Source organism: Anabrus simplex, chromosome 1 (genome assembly GCF_040414725.1).
Source record: "Anabrus simplex isolate iqAnaSimp1 chromosome 1, ASM4041472v1, whole genome shotgun sequence".
Lineage (NCBI taxonomy): Eukaryota > Metazoa > Arthropoda > Insecta > Orthoptera > Tettigoniidae > Anabrus > Anabrus simplex.
The window spans coordinates 286,411,244-286,430,204 of record NC_090265.1 but is presented as its reverse complement, the minus strand read 5'-3'; the positions used below and the strand labels follow the sequence as shown (position 1 = coordinate 286,430,204).

At 40.2% G+C, this 18,961-nt stretch overlaps 1 protein-coding gene across 4 annotated transcripts in view; it reads left to right on the top strand.

The window, feature by feature from the left end:
- The window catches only part of LOC136887288 (E3 ubiquitin-protein ligase LRSAM1), a 687,439-nt gene that overhangs the window by 510,219 nt on the left and 158,259 nt on the right, over nt 1–18,961 (top strand). For all 4 annotated transcript variants that reach the window (XM_067159790.2, XM_067159791.2, XM_067159789.2 and 1 more), the window contains one exon: nt 12,165–12,293. In XM_067159790.2, the coding sequence (XP_067015891.2) occupies nt 12,165–12,293 (129 nt within the window). The remainder of the gene's footprint in view (nt 1–12,164; nt 12,294–18,961) is intronic.

Below are 18,961 nucleotides of genomic sequence, written 5' to 3'. Positions count from 1 at the left end.
TGAACACGTGTTGTGGTTAGGCTGACATGCTGATGTAGGCAGTCGGTAGTCAACTGGTTCAACTGTGTTTTTAGGTTACAACCTCCAGATGGTGTGATAAGTAATTGTTAAAATGGTGGCTTGTTGATGTTCTCAGAATGAAGTGTTTTGTTTGTGATACAGTGATTAAGGTTATGTGCATTTAATTTGTAAATAATTGTAAATAAATCCATGTACACAAGTTGACAGCATTTAGTGTACATCGTTGTGGATACGACATTGGCGACTGTGTCAGGACTCTTAGAATCTATTGTACTAAAAAATGAAGAACGACCAGAGGACCATGGTGATGTTTCAACAGTTAATTTCCTTGATGCTGGCCTACTCCAAAAATATCAAGGCCCAGTTTGGAAAACTTGAGGGGAACATCGAGTCCCAGTTTGGAAAACTTGAGGGGAACATCGAGGTCCAGTTTGGAAAACTCAAGGGGAACATCGAGGCCCAGTTTGGAAAATTCAAGAAGAACTTTAAGGCCCAGTTTGGAAAACTCGAGGGGAACATCAAGGCCTAGTTTGGAAAACTCAAGGGGAATATCGTGGCCCAGTTCAAGACTGGATTGACGTCGGAAGAGGGAGCTGAATACCTGATTGCTGGACTTCGTGGGCAGGAGACGGAAGTACAACACAGCCTGCAGCCATGTTCGAGCTGCGAGGAAATTGTGGAAGAATTCAGAGGGCGCGGCAGTGTCCATCAACCGAGAGCCGACTACTGAGTCCAACTGCAGGAGAGGACTCAATGAACCGATAGTACGCCGTGGGTATTCAACGCCGAGACCTAACAACCAGTGGACCCGACGGTGAATGGGGTGTACCAGTATGACACCAAGAGCAAGTCACTCGACAGCCGCAGTAAGCTCCACGGCACCGTGATTTTCGAGGGAGGATGTTCAGCATGAAGCAGAACTATAGGGAGGCTCAGACGATGACCCACGAGATGGAGGCAGCGATGGCAACGACACAGCCAGTGGGGCCCCCTCTAGGAGACGGAGAACCAGTGAAGTCCAAACCGACAACCATCAAACGAGGGTGCCATCTGATCAGGACACTCGTCCCGGCACGAAGCCATGTACCAGTAAAAATATAGAAATCAGCACCTGGGAAAAAGAGGAGACTCAACAGAGCCAAGCCTGAGACATGCGAGCCTGTCCCATGCAGCACACCGGTGAACTACGAAGCTTCATGGGCCCTGACAGAACACAAAGATATGAACGAGGGGAAAGCCAGCTGAGCTTTGAATGCCATGCGAGGACCTGTGGATCATCATCACCAGGAATGAAGACACCGTCAACTGGACCCAGCAGACCCACCATGGGAAGGTGGTGGCCCCCAGTCAAACTGCCTGACTGCGAACTGTGAACTTCGACAACACTAACAGGAGGGCTGTGTGACTGAGGTAGTCTGGGTGTAGTTAAATAGTGAGGACCAAGAAAGTGTGACAGACGGTGGAAATTGTTTCAAGTTATAGGACGCACGTGTGATAAATGGATATAACTTGAAAACAATATTCTCTCACCCATGGGTAAATAATGCAAGTATTGAGCTTGTATTATTATTATTATTATTATTATTATTATTATTATTATTATTATTATTATTATTATTATTATTATTATTACTTGTAATGTATGGCAATGAAGTGTTTACATCCAGTTAGTATTATTATTACATCATATGTACATACAATGCGATCGCATTGTTTGTGGTGTTATGTCATGAAACATGCACTGTATATAGACATTTATATAAGTTCAGTTAATGTAAATACCTGTAAATTAATATTATATAATTTATTATTACCTGTGTATGAGTGTAATCCACAACAGAATTGTGAAACACACTGTAACATCCAGAATGGCTCTAGATCAGACGAGATGATGGTAGAATATTCTGTAGGAAAGGGAAATGTAGAGTAGAGGATAGGAAAAGACAGGTGGAACAGGGTCATGGGAAGGAGAAAAGGGAGGAGGAAGTAGCTTCTGCAGCTATCAGGAAAGATAGGGCTGACCAGGAGGGGAGGGGATCAAATGAGGTGGGTAGGGTTGAGGCTCTGGTCATGGGGGATTCCATCGTTAGACACGTGGGGAAAGTGTGTGGAGGAAAGGGAACCAGGGTAGAATGTTATCCAGGAATTAGGTTGAGGCAGATGTTGAGGAAAGTAGAAGAGAGGGAGGAGGGGAAGGAGAGATAGGATAGGAAAGGTGGGAGGGGGAGTTTTCATTCTGGTGAAAGAAGAATTTGTAAGCTACAAAAAAGTTAAAGATGAGACACATGAAATTCTAGGTGTAAGGCTCATTTCTAAAGATAATAGGCAACTTGATATATTTGGAGTGTACAGATCGGGAAAGGGTAGCACTGATGTGGATTCGGAATTATTTGATAGGATAGTCAGCTATGTGGGAAACGACATGGAAAGAAATGTGATTGTAGCGGGAGATTTGAATTTGCCAGATGTCATTTGGGAAGGAAATGCGAACAACAAATGGCAAATAAGTTAATATGGGAAGGACAGCTGATTCAGAAAGTGATGGAACCAACTAGAGGGAAAAATATCCTGGATGTCGTGCTGATAAAACCAGATGAGCTCTATACGGAAACTGAAGTAATACATGGTATTAGTGATCATGAAGCTGTTTTTGTGGTAGTTAAAAATAAATGTGATAGAAAGGAAGGTCTTAAAAGTAGGACTGTTAGGCAGTACCATATGGCTGATAAAGCAGGTATGAGGCAGTTTCTAAAAAGTAACTATGATCGGTGGAAAACGGTAAATAAAAATGTAAACAGACTCTGGGATGGATTTAAAGAAATTGTTGAGGAATGCGAAAACAGGTTTGTACCTTTAAGGGTGGTAAGGAATGGTAAAGACCCACCTTATTATAATAGAGAAATAAAGAGACTAAGAAGGAGGTGCAGACTGGAAAGAAATAGAGTTAGAAATGGCTGTGGAAGTAAGGAGAAATTGAAGGAACTTACTAGAAAATTGATTCTAGCAAAGAAGGCAGCTAAGGATAACATGATGGCAAGCATAATTGGCAGTCATACAAATTTTAGTGAAAAATGGAAGGGTATGTATAGGTATTTTAAGGCAGAAACAGGTTCCAAGAAGGACATTCCAGGAATAATTAATGAACAAGGGGAGTGTGTATGTGAGGATCTTCAAAAGGCAGAAGTATTCAGTCAGCAGTATGTAAAGATTGTTGGTTGCAAGGATAATGTCCAGATAGAGGAAGAGACTAAGGCCAAAGAAGTAATAAAATTTACGTATGATAACAATGACATTTACAATAAGATACAAAAGTTGAAAACTAGAAAAGCGGCTGGAATTGATCAGATTTCTGGCGATATACTAAAAACAATGGGTTGGGATATAGTACCATATCTGAAGTACTTATTTGATTATTGTTTGGCCGAAGGAGCTATACCAGATAAATGGAGAGTTGCTAACGTAGCCCCTGTGTATAAAGGAAAGGGTGATAAACATAAAGCTGAAAATTACAGGCCAGTAAGTTTGACATGCATTGTATGTAAGCTTTGGGAAGGCATTCTTTCTGATTATATTAGACATGTTTGTGAAATTAATAACTGGTTCGATAGAAGGCAATTCGGTTTTAGGAAATGTTATTCCACTGAAGCTCAACTTGTAGGATTCCAGCAAGATATAGCAGATATCTTGGATTCTGGAGGTCAAATGGACTGTATCGCGATTGACATGTCTAAAGCATTTGATAGGGTGGATCATGGGAGACTACTGGCAAAAATGAGTGCAATTGGACTAGACAAAAGAGTGACTGAATGGGTTGCTATATTTCTAGAAAAGATCTCAGAGAGTTAGAGTAGGTGAAGCTTTGTCTGACCCTGTATTAGTTGAGAGGGGAGTTCCTCAGGGCAGTGTTATCGGACCTTTATGTTTTCTTATATATATAAATGATATGAGTAAAGGAGTGGAATCGGAGGTAAGGCTTTTTGCGGATGATGTTATTCTCTATAGAGTGATAAATAAGTTACAAGATTGTGAGCAACTGCAACGTGACCTCGAAAATATTGTGAGATGGACAGCAGGCAATGGTATGTTGATAAACGGGGCTAAAAGTCAGGTTGTGAGTTTTACAAATAGGAAAAGTCCTCTCAGTTTTAATTACTGCATTGATGGGGTGAAAGTTCCTTTTGGGGATCATTGTAAGTATCTAGGTGTTAATATAAGGAAAGATCTTCACTGGGGTAATCACATAAATGGGATTGTAAATAAAGGGTACCGATCTCTGCATATGGTTATGAGGGTGTTTAGGGGTTGTAGTAAGGATGTAAAGGAGAGTGCATATAAGTCTCTGGTAAGACCCCAACTAGAGTATGGTTCCAGTGTATGGGACCCTCACCAGGATTACCTGATTCAAGAACTGGAAAAAATCCAAAGAAAAGCAGCTCGATTTGTTCTGGGTGATTTCCGACAAAAGAGTAGCGTTACAAAAATGTTGCAATGTTTGGGTTGGGAAGAATTGAGAGAAAGAAGAAGAGCTGCTCGACTAAGTGGTATGTTCCGAGCTGTCACCGGAGAGATGGCGTGGAATGACATTAGTAGACGAATAGGTTTGAATGGCGTCTATAAAAGTAGGAAAGATCACGATATGAAGATAAAGTTGGAATTCAAGAGGACAAACTGGGGCAAATATTCATTTATAGGAAGGGGAGTTAGGGATTGGAATAAGTTACCAAGGGAGATGTTCAATAAATTTCCAATTTCTTTGAAATCATTTTGGAAAAGACTAGGAAAGCAACAGATAGGGAATCTGCCACCTGGGCGACTGCCCTAAATGCAGATCAGTATTGATTGATTGATTGATAACCATGTTGTTAGGCACTTGAGAATTTACGAGAAGGTACTTTTGTAATGTATCTTTCTAGAAGCCTGACCAGGCACCTATATAATGTGGTGGTCTTGATGGTAGTTATTGTTTAGTAGGTGTTTCACTGGTGAACACGTGTTGTGGTTAGGCTGACATGCTGATGTAGGCAGTGGGTAGTCAACTGTTTCAACTGTGTTTTTAGTTTACAACCTCCAGGTGCTGTGATAGGCAATTGTTAAAATGGCGGCTTGTTGATGTTCTCGGAGTGAAGTGTTTTGTTTGTGATACAGTGATTAAGGTTATGTTCATTTAATTTATAAATAATTGTAAATAAATCCATGTACACAAATTGACAGCATTTTGTGTGCATCATTGTGGATACAACACCTCCTCCTTGCCCACGAACAAGGTGTCCCATTGTCTTTTCACTTTCTATACAGATTGTGTACATTTTTTGAATGTTCTTTAGCCCTGCACCTGTTGGTCAGCGTTCTCATACCTGAATCTGGTAATGATGATTTGGTCTTGCTTGTGACCACTATGCAAGTACTATTTATTTATTATTATGCCTTTATAGGTGGCGAAGTTAGAGCTCTTGGCCCTCTCTTACACTTAACCACTGTAGTGATACATCATTGAGAGCAGAGTTTGAGTACATATTATATAGTAAATAACCTACACAAAAATACATTACACTTTTCTAACTCACATTCATTCGATCATTCATTCATTCCAGTCATACAAGTTAGTCAGCTGCATTCAGCAGGTAGTCTCGGCAAGCAGTCTTAAATGTAAGTAATGAGGTGGAATTTCTGACACTGACAGGCAGGGAATTCCAAAGTCTAGAACCCGCCACAACAAAGGAATTGTTGTACATAGAGGAGCGGTGAACAGGAATAGAAAGGGAGGAACCAGAGCGGGTATTACTGCTGTGAAAGGAGGACAAATACTTAAGCTGGGATGAAATGTATAGTGGTCTGTCTTCAGAGAGCACACTCTATATCTGTATCAGTATGTACTATTGTAGATCCATTGTCCAAGTGTTCTAGTAATGATACTAGTTATGGAAAAGAACAAACAACAAGTGACAAATCAAGTTATACATTGAAAGATAGGAACATAAATAAGAACTCATAATGAGATAAACGTAATGACAGGTCAATGACAGGGAGCAACTGAAAGAGGAGGCAAGGACAAATATGGAAACACAAAAGGACAAGGACAGTCTCCTCGTCAGTCCCATTTCTTCTATGAAAGCTATTTTTTAATTGAGGACTGATTGTCTGTATCTCTTAAAATCGCACACATTTGTTCTATCGCACATGCGCACTGACTCCTGGCATCCTTGTGCTTGTTGCCATCTTGATACTGTGTTGTTCCTTCATAGTATCTGATGTAACACGTTAAGACAATCAAGCAACGGAGAGAGTGAAACCTGGTGTCGGCATATATTCTAATCCTGTCAAATAGCACCAAGGGGTCTGCTCAAAGTTCAACATCCCCATCCAATGGACGAATAACCACCAACAGCGTCATATGCCCTAACTCCATATGAACACTGCTGAAAAGTTTGGAATTTAATCCAGACTTTTGGCTGGGAATCTAGTTATTATAGTTGTTTACCACCACCTCTCATACCCTGCTGCCAACATTCTGATGGTGAATTTTTTTTTTTTTTTTTTTTTTTTTTTTTTCCCCGACGAATGGGACTCGAACCAGCTAACCATTGTGTCAGGCCATATAGATTTGATACCTTAACAATCATGGCCACTGGGCAGGATGGAAAAGTCCATAAGTGCATAAGGTTATTCAAGGAAGTTTGGGAGAATGTTCATGATGATGAATGCTCTGGTCGTCTAATAGTGACTGTAACCGGTACTTCAGCGGCTACACCAAACACAGGTAAATGGAGGAAAGTAAGTGCAATTACACAGTACCTAAGACACTACACACACAATAAAACATCTGATGAACTACTCGGAACTCCGTCGATAACAACAGGGGTAAGTATCAGTAGGGGCAACTTGATGATGATAAACCAGGAACGTGGAAAGGAGACTGGGAAACCTTACCAAGGGACATGGAGGTGCAAAGGTTGTGGTTTTCTGAAAAGCCAACAGTGATCTCTTGTTTTCAAAATACACTGACTGACAGAGCAAATGCAACACCAAGAAGGAGTGGTCAGAACTTTATGCCAATTGCAGGGTAGACTGACGTCACTGAGGTATGCTCATGATGTGAAATGCGCCGCTGTGCTGCGCACGTAGCGAACGATAAATGGGACACGGCGTTGGCGAATGGCCCACTTCGTACCGTGATTTCTCAGTCGACAGTCATTGTAGAACGTGTTGTTGTGTGCCACAGGACACGTGTATAGCTAAGAATGCCAGGCCGCCGTCAACGGAGGCATTTCCAGCAGACAGACGACTTTACAAGGGGTATGGTGATCGGGCTGAGAAGGGCAGGTTGGTCGCTTCGTCAAATCGCAGCCGATACCCATAGGGATGTGTCCACGGTGCAGCGCCTGTGGCGAAGATGGTTGGCGCAGGGACATGTGGCACGTGCGAGGGGTCCAGGTGCAGCCCGAGTGATGTTAGCACGCGAGGATCGGCGCATCCGCCGCCAAGCGGTGGCAGCCCCGCACGCCACGTCACCCGCCATTCTTCAGCATGTGCAAGACACCCTGGCTGTTCCAATATCGACCAGAACAATTTCCCGTCGATTGGTTGAAGGAGGCCTGCACTCCCGGCGTCCGCTCAGAAGACTACCATTGACCCCACAGCATAGATGTGCACGCCTGGCATGGTGCCAGGCTAGAGCGACTTGGATGAGGGAATGGTGGAACGTCGTGTTCTCCGATGAGTCACGCTTCTGTTCTGTCAGTGATAGTCACCGCAGACGAGTATGGCGTCGGCGTGGAGAAAGGTCAAATCCGGCAGTAACTGTGGAGCGCCCTACCGCTAGACAACGCGGCATCATGGTTTGGGGCGCTATTGCGTATGATTCCAAGTCACCTCTAGTGCGTATTCAAGGCACGTTAAATGTCCACCGCTACGTGCAGCATGTGCTGCGGCCGGTGGCACTCCCGTACCTTCAAGGGCTGCCCAATGCTCTGTTTCAGCAGGATATTGCCCGCCCACACACTGCTCACATCTCCCAACAGGCTCTACGAGGTGTACAGATGCTTCCGTGGCCAGCGTACTCTCCGGATCTCTCACCAATCGAACACATGTGGGATCTCATTGGACGCCGTTTGCAAACTCTGCCCCAGCCTCGTACGGACGACCAACTGTGGCAAATGGTTGACAGAGAATGGAGAACCATCCCTCAGGACACCATCCGCACTCTTATTGACTCTGTACCTCGACGTGTTTCTGCGTGCATCGCCGCTCGCGGTGGTCCTACATCCTACTGAGTCGATGCCGTGCGCATTGTATAACCTGCATATCGGTTTGAAATAAACATCAATTATTCGTCCATGCCGTCTCTGTTTTTTCCCCAACTTTCATCCCTTTCGAACCACTCCTTCTTGGTGTTGCATTTGCTCTGTCAGTCAGTGTATTATTTACAAAATCGGCAATACAAATTAACTTCCAAAACCAATTCAGCTGTACACCAAATCTAGATACACACTACACATGATATACATGTTCTTTGACAAAATACAGTTTAGATGTTCCTAGACAAGAGCTTTGCCTTAAGTTCAAAGAGTTAACCAAGTACCATCTCAGTACAAATCAAATTTCACAAATACAATATTGAAGGTAAGAGGAAGCACAAAAGCACATTTTAGCGTGAAATCAAAACTTGCTTTTCACATCTGAACAAAAGAGTGGAGATAAGGGCAAACTCCTGTGATACACCAACGAAAACTAAATGGAACTTAAAACCGGACAGAAAGCAACAGCGCTCACCCTGAGGTAGCCCATGCTGGTACCGAGGGAACGTTCACGACGTCAAAAACTTCGGCAGGCTCGGGGAGGCCAAGACCAAGACGGCTCAGAGACTTCAGACCGCAGACCTCTCACGAAATGCTGCCTAGCCCCTTTTAAAGGGAAATCTGGCCTTGGAGTAGCCAATCACAACACAGGAACTTGCCCCGGGTTGACCAATCACAACACTTTCTGCGGTCGCGATCTTTGAACCATTTTCTCGGACACAAACGATCGCGATCCTTCCATTTCCAGAATATTAAGAACATATTTTTCGAATGCATAACTAACAAAGGCCAACACACCCTGTTCAAAAATTTGTGTCACAAACTTTCTGGACTGTTCCAGTTAATATAGAAATTAAATCAACTAATTACAAATACAATATGTTACAAAAATATTTACACTGTACAGGTTAGGTAGTTACATGGAATACAAATAAAATATTCTATCACCACACTCCAGATCATACAGAAGATATTACTAAAACACAAGATTTACAAATAAAGTCTCCTACAAACACTTTCCACTTCCAATATATTATTCTACACCCCTGTCAGTGACGATATTGTGTGTGAGGTTGACACCATTCCTCATACAAATAGACTATTCACAATATCATAATCTGTCAATTCACTGTTCACACATTTCAAGGTCAGTTCTCTACAGAATTGTGTCAGAAAATAAGTACTACAGAAAGTTGTGCAATTGGTGTGTTCTGGAGATGCTGACCGAAAATATACAAAATGACGAGAGATGCCAGTACTTTGATATTCTTAACCTGGTAACAATTTTTTTATAGCTAACAAATTCTTTCCTTTCACCAGTATGAACACCCTCTCCTATCAAATTCTGTTCTGTCTCTACAATAAAAACTCCACTTCTGGGAGAAGATTTCTCCATCTATAGTATCACTTCTCAACTATGATTCAACTTATATATTACAATACTTGATGCATTCCTCATTAACACCTTTTCTCACTTAACACATATATTGAAAGTCCAGATTTCCATCATATTGAAGCTATATAAAATACCTTGCTTATCATGCCACCAATTTTTGCTTTTACCGCTTAGTCCGATCAAACTTTTCCTAGCCCTAAAAACATTATTAATCACAGTCTGGGGAAAGGAATGTAATTTTCAACACATACCACAGAAAGCAGGTCGGGAAAATTTGTCTTATAACAGGAAAGGCCTTGAATTCCTGAACTTCAGAAGGTAAGTTGTACCTTCAAGGAGCAATCTGTTATCCGCAGGGATGTTTTATTTTGCTTGCAACAGTGAGATTGCTGACTAGCCCATTGAGCCTGTCTGTGCTTGTATTTTGCATTCCATTCAGAAATTGTAAATTTATTCTGTGTTCCGTGATACAGTGAAGGGTAGTGAATATTTATGGAGTGTTAGCCTACCTACGAATTATGAACATAATTGTGTGAAGTGATAGCCTAGTTATAGATATGGAAAACATCGTGAAATTGCATACTAATGACAAAAATTAAAATCCTTCATTAAATGAACTGACATCCTCATCCGTAACCCATTCTGGTCTGGGCCTGCGTATCCCTGAACGTGTGTACGTAACATATGATATTGACAGGTGTATGATATAGACATAAGCCTGGAATGAAACATCTGGCGACGAGGAACGTACGAATTTGGAAAACACCAAGACAAAACAATAGTGAAAGGACAGGGAAGAGAACTACCTACGTAAATTCTTAATGGCTGGCAACCAGGTTTTACTTAATTGATAGCCGGTGTCCCTGGTGATGAAATTGTTAGGATTTCTATGTATTTCCACAGCTTCCCATATAATCCAGGACCTGTAGTGTCTAGTGTGGGTAAGAGCTCAAGCATCTTGGCACATGACATCATGACCCGACGATAGAGCATGCTCAGCTATTGTCGATTTGTCTGGTTGGTTGAGACGAATATTATGTTCATGTTCTTTGATACGGGTACCAATGGACCGGCATGTTTGGCTGATGTATACCTTACCGCAAGTTCAGGGAATTTCGTATACCCCAGGATATAAAAGTGGGGACAATTTGTCCTTGGTTTTACTCAGACTGTGAGCAATTTTAGTGGCGGTGCCAAACACGGTTTTTATATTGTGTTTGTGGAGGACCTTTGCAATTTGATCTGTGGTGTTGTGAATGTAAGGCAAGTAGGCAGTTCCCTTCACTACTTCCCTCTGTGAGCTTTGCTTGGTCGTTTCTCTGGGATGCAGGGCTCTATGAATCTGCAAATCGCTGTAACCATTACCCTTGAACGCGACTTTGAGCGTATCTGTCTCCACCTGGATATGTGATGGCTCACAAATTCGTCTCGCCCTCTTGGCAAGTGTCATGAGAATGCCTTGCTTTTGTGCTGGATGGTGGTGAGAATCTGCATGAAGATAGCGATTTGTGTTGGTAGGCTTACAATAGGCGGTATGTCCTAAGGAGCCGTCCGTTTTTTTCTTACTAGAACATCTAAGAAAGGAAGGCATCCGTCCGACTCCATCTCCATAATGAATTTTATTGAAGGATGTCCCCGTCCTTTTACTATTGTTATTTCATCTCTGTGTTTTCCAAATTTGTACATTCCTCGTCGCCAGATGTTTCATTCCAGGCTTGTGTCTATATCATACACCTGTCAATGTCATATGTTACGTACATACGTTTATGTGAACTGCTTAGACTGATTCTATGGTTCAGTCAGCTTCCGCATCGAACGCTAGCGTTGTGCCACGTCCTGGGAGCCATCTGGTGGCGAATGAATGTACCATTTCCACTTCTATTATAACGTCTAAATTTTAAAGGGTCATTGCTTTGTTTAAGAAGCCTTTCTTGTGGACAATCAATATTTTTTCTGAGGATCCAGAGCACAGTTCTCTGCGAAACGTAAAGAATTTTACCTTATTTTCTTGACACGGCATAAGCCCCAAAGCCTATACAGTATCATGTCTATAAGTACGGGCCGTGAAAGCATCAATGGCAAAATTTATGACATGTTTCTCTAATTTGCACTTGATTTTTTTATACCTAATATTTTTCTCTTTTGTTTTTCAGATGTATTAATTTAGTGTTACATTTTTCATTGCACTTTTTTTTTACTCCATCTTCTGGTAGGACTCTATCTAGCTCTTTCATTATTCTACAGTGTTACAATGAGAACAAAATGGTAGGTGAAATTCCTCTGTCCAGAGGTCAATGACCAAGATGTTAGGCTTCTTTAAAACAGCAATCATCAACTTTTCTCGACTCTAGATGCAATATTAAATATCTAGTATATACTCACTATTGTGTAAGATTTAAAATTCATGCTAAAAATGCTGTTGATAGTGTGTCATCATTGAATAATGCTTTCAGGAAGACTTATGTGAGAAGCGTATTGCACTGTCTGAACTACTTATGGATCTACTGACACAGCAAGATGTTCGTCGAAAACAACTACTAGCCACTGTCAAGGAGATGGAGAGACGTCGATGGATGAAGGAGGTAATGCAGACTCTTTCTTATAATTTTCAGCATTTATTGTAATAGCTAAATTGCTATGTTACTGAAACATGTAATATTCATAAATGCCTGCACAGTCTCATATGTCTTCATGTCTTCAAAGAGTGTTGTTCTTGGCTGTCCATTTTGATTTCTTGTTGTTATGATAAAAGTGCATGTTTTGCCTGAAGTATAAGCTTCCCAAGGACATGCATGACCTATATGCACCTAATCACAATTATAAACATATCTCTTTGTTTGACCTTCCATTTCACAATTCAATTTCATAGATTAGATATAACATACCATACATAGACAGTTTCATTCTTATCTAGTTCCTTGGCTGAATGGTCGGCGTTGTGGCCTTCAGTTTAGTAAGTCCTGGGTTCAATTCATAGTCAGCTTGGGGATTTTAGCCAAGTCTTGTTAATTCCTCACTTGAGGATGTGGTATTTGTGTTTCTCCCAATATATACCTCTTCCTGTACTGGTACTCACAATTCACTACACTACCGTCTACCACAGAAATATGCATCCCTCCACATAAAGTTGGTGTCCGGAAGGGCATCCAGCCATAAAACAGGTCTATATTAACTTGTGCAACATAATTCACACATGGTATTATAACCTTTGAATGGATTCCGGATCAAAGATAAAGGAAGCATTGAAGGTTATGATAGTAAAGAAGTTAACGAAAATCATGTGAAAGCATACGTCCAGTCCATTTACATCCAGACACATGGATAACTTGAAATAACTCACTCAACTGAGCAATAAATTTAATAAAAATGGAATATATAGTAACTCATAAGCTCAGAACCCTGTGGTATCTAAGTAGTGTACGTCCAGAAATGTGATATCGAAGTACAAGCAATTAATGTTAAATGAAAATGTTATATTTGACGGGAGAGTAAAATGATTCTTTATATGTGCCGTTTAGTTCCAATAATGGTATATACCAGGGGTGGCCACTAACGTTACTTCTGGGAGCCTCAAATTTAGGAGACAAAAAATTGGGAGCATGTTTAGAAAATGGTTTATAAAATGAAGACACGTTTTTCATTTTATAACAAACTAGCAATTACCCGCGGCTTCGCTCGCGTGGATTTCGTAATTTGATCAGATTAATCGTTCTTTGGCATTGTACTAAGAGACTATCTGAAAATTCCTAAAGTATAAAAATTCACCCAAAAATTGAGTTTCATTTACCCCAGAAATTATATGTAAACCATGTTTTTGGTATTACCTTTTCGAGCTAAGACGACCATGCGACATAGAACTGTACATGCGAGAAACAGTCTGCTCGTGAGTCAAGAAATAAATACATGTTTCCATATTTTAAAGGAGATTCCAAATACCTATTCCCGCATCTGTGACATATTCAGTTTTTGAGCTATAGGCCTACATAGGTATCTCCATAAAATAATTCAACCCCTTGATCAGTCCTTCCCCTACCCCCACCTAAGTGTATTTTCCGAAAACAAAAATACATGTTTCCTTATTTTAAAAGGAGATTCCAAATATCAATTTTCCAGTCTGTAACATTTTCAGTCTTTAAGATATGAGTATCCTCATAAAAAATAATTCAACTACTTTTCACTACTTCTCACCCCCTGTTAAGTGCCCTCTCCGAAAACAAACAGGTACAGGTTCCTGTATTTTTAAAGGACTTTCCAAATACCAAGTTTCTTGTCCCTAGCATGTTAAGTTTTTGACATATAATGTAAAATGAAATGGCGTATGGGTTTTAGTGCCGGGTGATCCCAAGATGGGTTCGGCTCGCTAGGTGCAGGTTTTTTGATTTGGCTCCCGTAGGCGACCTGCGCAGTCGTGATGAGGCTGAAATGATGATGAAGACAACACCTACACCCAGCCCCCGTGCCAGGGAATTTAACCAATAATGGATAAAATTCCCGGCCTTGCCGGGAATCGAACCCGGGCCCCCTGTGACCAAAGGCCAGCACGCTAAACATTTAGCCATGGAGTCGGACGACATATAATGTAGATATACCGGTACTCACTTTAAAAATTCACCCGCTTTTTCAATTCTTTTCAGCCCCTGAATTGGATTTTCTGAAAGCAAAAGGAAACAAATAGGTGTTTCATTACTTTTAAAGGATATTCAAATACCAGTTTTCATGCCTGTACATTTCTAACGCCGTCAGTTTTTGAGATAAATGTATACTCATAAGAATTATTCTGCTTCTTCTTCCTCAATTCTTTCCACCCATCTCCCGCCTTAAGTTGACTTTCCGAAAACAAAAAGTACGTGTTTCTTTAATTTCAAAGGAAATTTAAAATACCAACTTTCACGTCTGTAACAGCTTCAGTTTTTAAGATAAAGTATCCTCATAAACTTATTTCAACTCTTTATTTACTTATTTTCAACCTCGCACCCCTTACGTCGATTTTCCGATAAAAAACAAATGCGTGTTTCTTTATTTTTAAAGGAGATTCCAAATAATAATTTTCACGTCTGTAACATCTTCAGTTTTTGATATATAATTATACTCATGAAAGTAAATCAACTCCTTTTTCAGCCCCCTTCCTACCTGTTAAGTTGATTCCCCCTCCCCAGAAGTGCCCGTATCTTTATATTAAAATGAGATTCCAAATACAAATTTTCACGTCTTTAACATTTTTAGTTGAAATGAAATGGCGTATGGCTTTTAGTGCCGGGAGATCCTAGGACGGGTTCGGCTCGCCAGGTGCAGGTCTTTTTATTTGACTCCTGTAGGCGACCTGCGCGTCATGATAAGGATGAAATGATGATGAAGACAACACATTCACCCAGCCCCGTGCCACGGAAATTAACCAATGATGGTTAAAATTCTCGACCCTGCCAGGAATCGAACCCGGGGCCCCTGTGACCAAAGGCCAGCACGCTAACCAATTAGCCATGGAGCCGGACAACATTTTTAATTTTTTGAGATATAAGTATCCTCACTCAAAAGTTCAACTAATTTTTCAATTCATTCACCCCCTTTTCCATAGACAAAACACGTGTTTCTTTAGTTTGAAAGAAGACTAAAAATATAAATGTTCATGCCTCTAACATTTCAATTTTTGAGATATAAGTATCCTCATAAAAAGAATTGAACTCCTTTTTCACCCCAACCCGTTAAGTTGATTCCTCACCCCCCCCCCCCTCCAAATGCGTGTTACTTTATTTTTAAGGTGATACCAAGTAAATATTTTCACGTGTGCAACCTTAAATTTTTGATACATAAGTTTCTCCATAAAAAGAATTCAATTTTTCACTTCCTTTCACCCTCCCCCTTAAGTGAATTTTCCGAAAACCCCAAAACTTGTTTCTTTGTTAATAAAGGAGCTTCCAAATGCCAATTATCACGACTGTAACATCTTCAGTTTTGAGATATATGTATCCTCATAAAAAATAATTAAACTCCTTTTTCACCACTCCCGCCCCCAAGTTGATTCGCCCCCCCCCCCCCACCCCGCAAAATGCCTGTTTCATTATTTTTAAAGAAGATTCCAAATACCAATTTTCACGTCTGTAACATCTTTCGTTTTTGAGATATAAGTATCCTCATACAAAGTATTCAACTAATTTTTCAATTAATTCACCCCCCTTTAAGTGGATTTTCCAAAGACAAAATATTACGTGTTTCTTTAGTTTGAAATAAAATTCCAAATGCTATTTTTCATGTCTGTAACATCTTCAGTTTTTGAGATATAAGTATCCTCATGAAAAGAACTCAACTCCTTTATCACTCCACCGCCGCCCGTTAAGTTGGTTCCTCCCCCCCCAAAAAAAAATGCATGTTTCTTTATTTTAAAGGAGATTCCAAATACCTATTTCTAAGTCTTGAACCTTCAGTTTTGAGATATAAGATTCTCCAAAAAAAAAAAAAAAATTCTATTTTTTACTTCCTTTCACACTCCCCACTCAAGTGAATTTTCCAAAAACAAACAGTACCTTACTCGTTTCTTTAAAAGAGCTTCCAAATGCCAATTATCACTTCTGTAACATCTTCAGTTTTTTTAGATATATATATCCTCATAAAAGGAATTCATCTCTGTTTTCACCCCCCTCTACCAAGTTTATTCCTCCCCCCAATGCGTGTTTGCGCGTTTCCTTATTTTTAAAGCAGATTCCAAATACCAGTTTTCACGTTTTTAACATCTTTAATTTCTTTTGGTATGTATACATTCTCATACAAATAATTCAACTAATTTTTCAATTCTTTCACCCCCCCGTTAAGAGTCTTTTCCGAAAACCGAAAACCAAAGAATACGTGTTTCCTTATTTTTAAAGGAGATTCCAAATACCAATTTTTACATCTGCAACATGTTAAGTTTTTGAGATATACTGTAGATACGCTAATTTAAAAATTCACCCCCTTTTTCAGTTCCCCTTAAGTGGAATTTCCGAAAGAAATATTTATGTTTCTTTACTTTTACAGGAAATTCCAAATACCAGTTTTCAAATCTGTAATATGTTACCTGTCTTAGATAATTTGGAGATACAGTCTTTTGAAAAATTCACCCCACTTGTCACTCCTGTTCACCCCCTATTCATCGGATTATCCAAAAACACAAAAATATGTGTTTGTTTATTTTCAAAGGACGTTTCAAATTTCAATTTTCATGTATGTAACATCTTCAGTTTTTGAGATATAAGTCTCCTCATAAAAGGTGTTCAACCTCTTTCCCCCCATTTTTCACCCTTCTTAATGGGATTTTCCGAAAACAAAGAAACACGCGTTTCTTTATTTTCAAACAAGATTCCAAATACCAATTTTTACATCTGTAAACTGTTCAGTTTTTGAGATATAGATATCCTCATTTTAAAAATTCACCCCCCTTTTCACCCCCTTAGCGACGGAATATCCACAAATCCTCCCTTAGCTAGCACCTACATATTAATATGAATGTACCCCCAAAATTTCATTTCTTTCTGTCCAGTAGTTTTGGCTCGGCGATGATGAATCAGTCAGTCAGTCAGTCAGTCAGTCAGTCAGTCAGTCAGTCAGTCAGTCAGTCAGTCAGTCAGTCAGTCAGGACAAGTTATTTTATAGATATAGATGAAGGAACATTTATTTTCTACACTACACAGAACATTATTTTTCAGGTACACATCAAGGAATGAGATTTTACTTTTGAGAATTGCTTTTTCTGAGTGTAAAGTTTTGCTGTTAGTCTTTTTGAAATCTGGCTGATAATTGGTAAGCGCAGTTCACACAATTTCACTTAAATGTTCATCAGTTCGTTCAGATCGATATGTAGATTTAATGAATTTAATCGTTGAGTACATTGATTCACACACACATAAGTAGTCCCAAAGTTTGAGATTAGTCTTTTGACACACTGTTTTGTTAGTGTGTATTTTTCTTCTGGAACATTCTTCCAAAATTCTATGGTAGAAATGCCACTTCATTTGAGTTCTTTTAATCCTTCGTCCTCTTGCAGTTCTTGTAGCTCCAACTCTACAGCTGCTGTATCCTTTGTTATTGGTGATGAAACAGGACTGCCATCACTCACAACATCAACAGAAAAAGGATTTTCTAGGAATGATCTCAAATCATTAAATCTGCCATTGATTTCTTCAGCACAGCACACGACTGCCTATACGTGAATGCGACTGGCTTCACCTAACGGCACTGGCTTCACCTAACGACACTGGCTTCACCTAACGACACTGGTTCACTGACACTCTCCCGCTCAAAGCACTATCAAATGGAAGGCGCCGGAATGATCTTCACCTCCCATGTCTTACCACTGACCTACAGTGCTAATAACGTTAAGCCGCACATCACTGCTACTGACTGACGCCAGCTGCGAGATGTCGTTAGATTCCATTAATTATATCATTTAATTTAATTCTAAGGTTGGTGTCAAGGGCCGCACAAGACTGACTCAAGAGCCGTTGTGGTAATCAAAGATTAATCTTGTTAAAATTAACATGTTTTTAGGATTTCGTCAAGAGTGATCTTTGCTTTGATGTGGCTGATGATGACCCCTAGATGGGTCGAAACTAGTTCCATGTAACTTTAAAATATTGTGAATATATTTTGTATTGAATAGGTGGAAACCTTTACTGTGTTGTTTACTCATATGTTATATAAGTCTTTGGTAAGACCCCAACTAGAGTATGGTTCCAGTGTATGGGACCCTCACCAGGATTACCTGATTCAAGAACTGGAAAGAAACCGAAGAAAAGCAGCTTGATTTGTTCTGGGTGATTTCCAACAAAAGAGTAGCGTTATAAAAATGTTGCAAAGTTTGGGCTGGGAAGAATTGGGAGAAAGAAGACAAGCTGCTCGACTAAGTGGTATGTTCTGAGCTGTCAGCGGAGAGATGGCGTGGAATGACATTAGTAGACGAATAAGTTTGGCGTCTTTAAAAGTAGGAAAGATCACAATATGAAGATAAAGTTGGAATTTAAGAGGACAAATTGGGGCCTATTCAGCTCATTATTATGGACCATTATAAACAAATTCTTATAAAGAAATATTGTCATACCTTCATCATTCTTAGGCAATATACATAGAGTTCATAACTTTCATACCAAGCTCAATACTGCAGTCGCTTAAGTGCACCCAGTATCAAGGAGATAGTGGATTCGAACCCCACTGTCGGCAGCCTTGAAGATGGTTTTCTATGGTTTCCCATTTTCACACCAGTCAGTTGCTAGGGTTTTACCTTAAG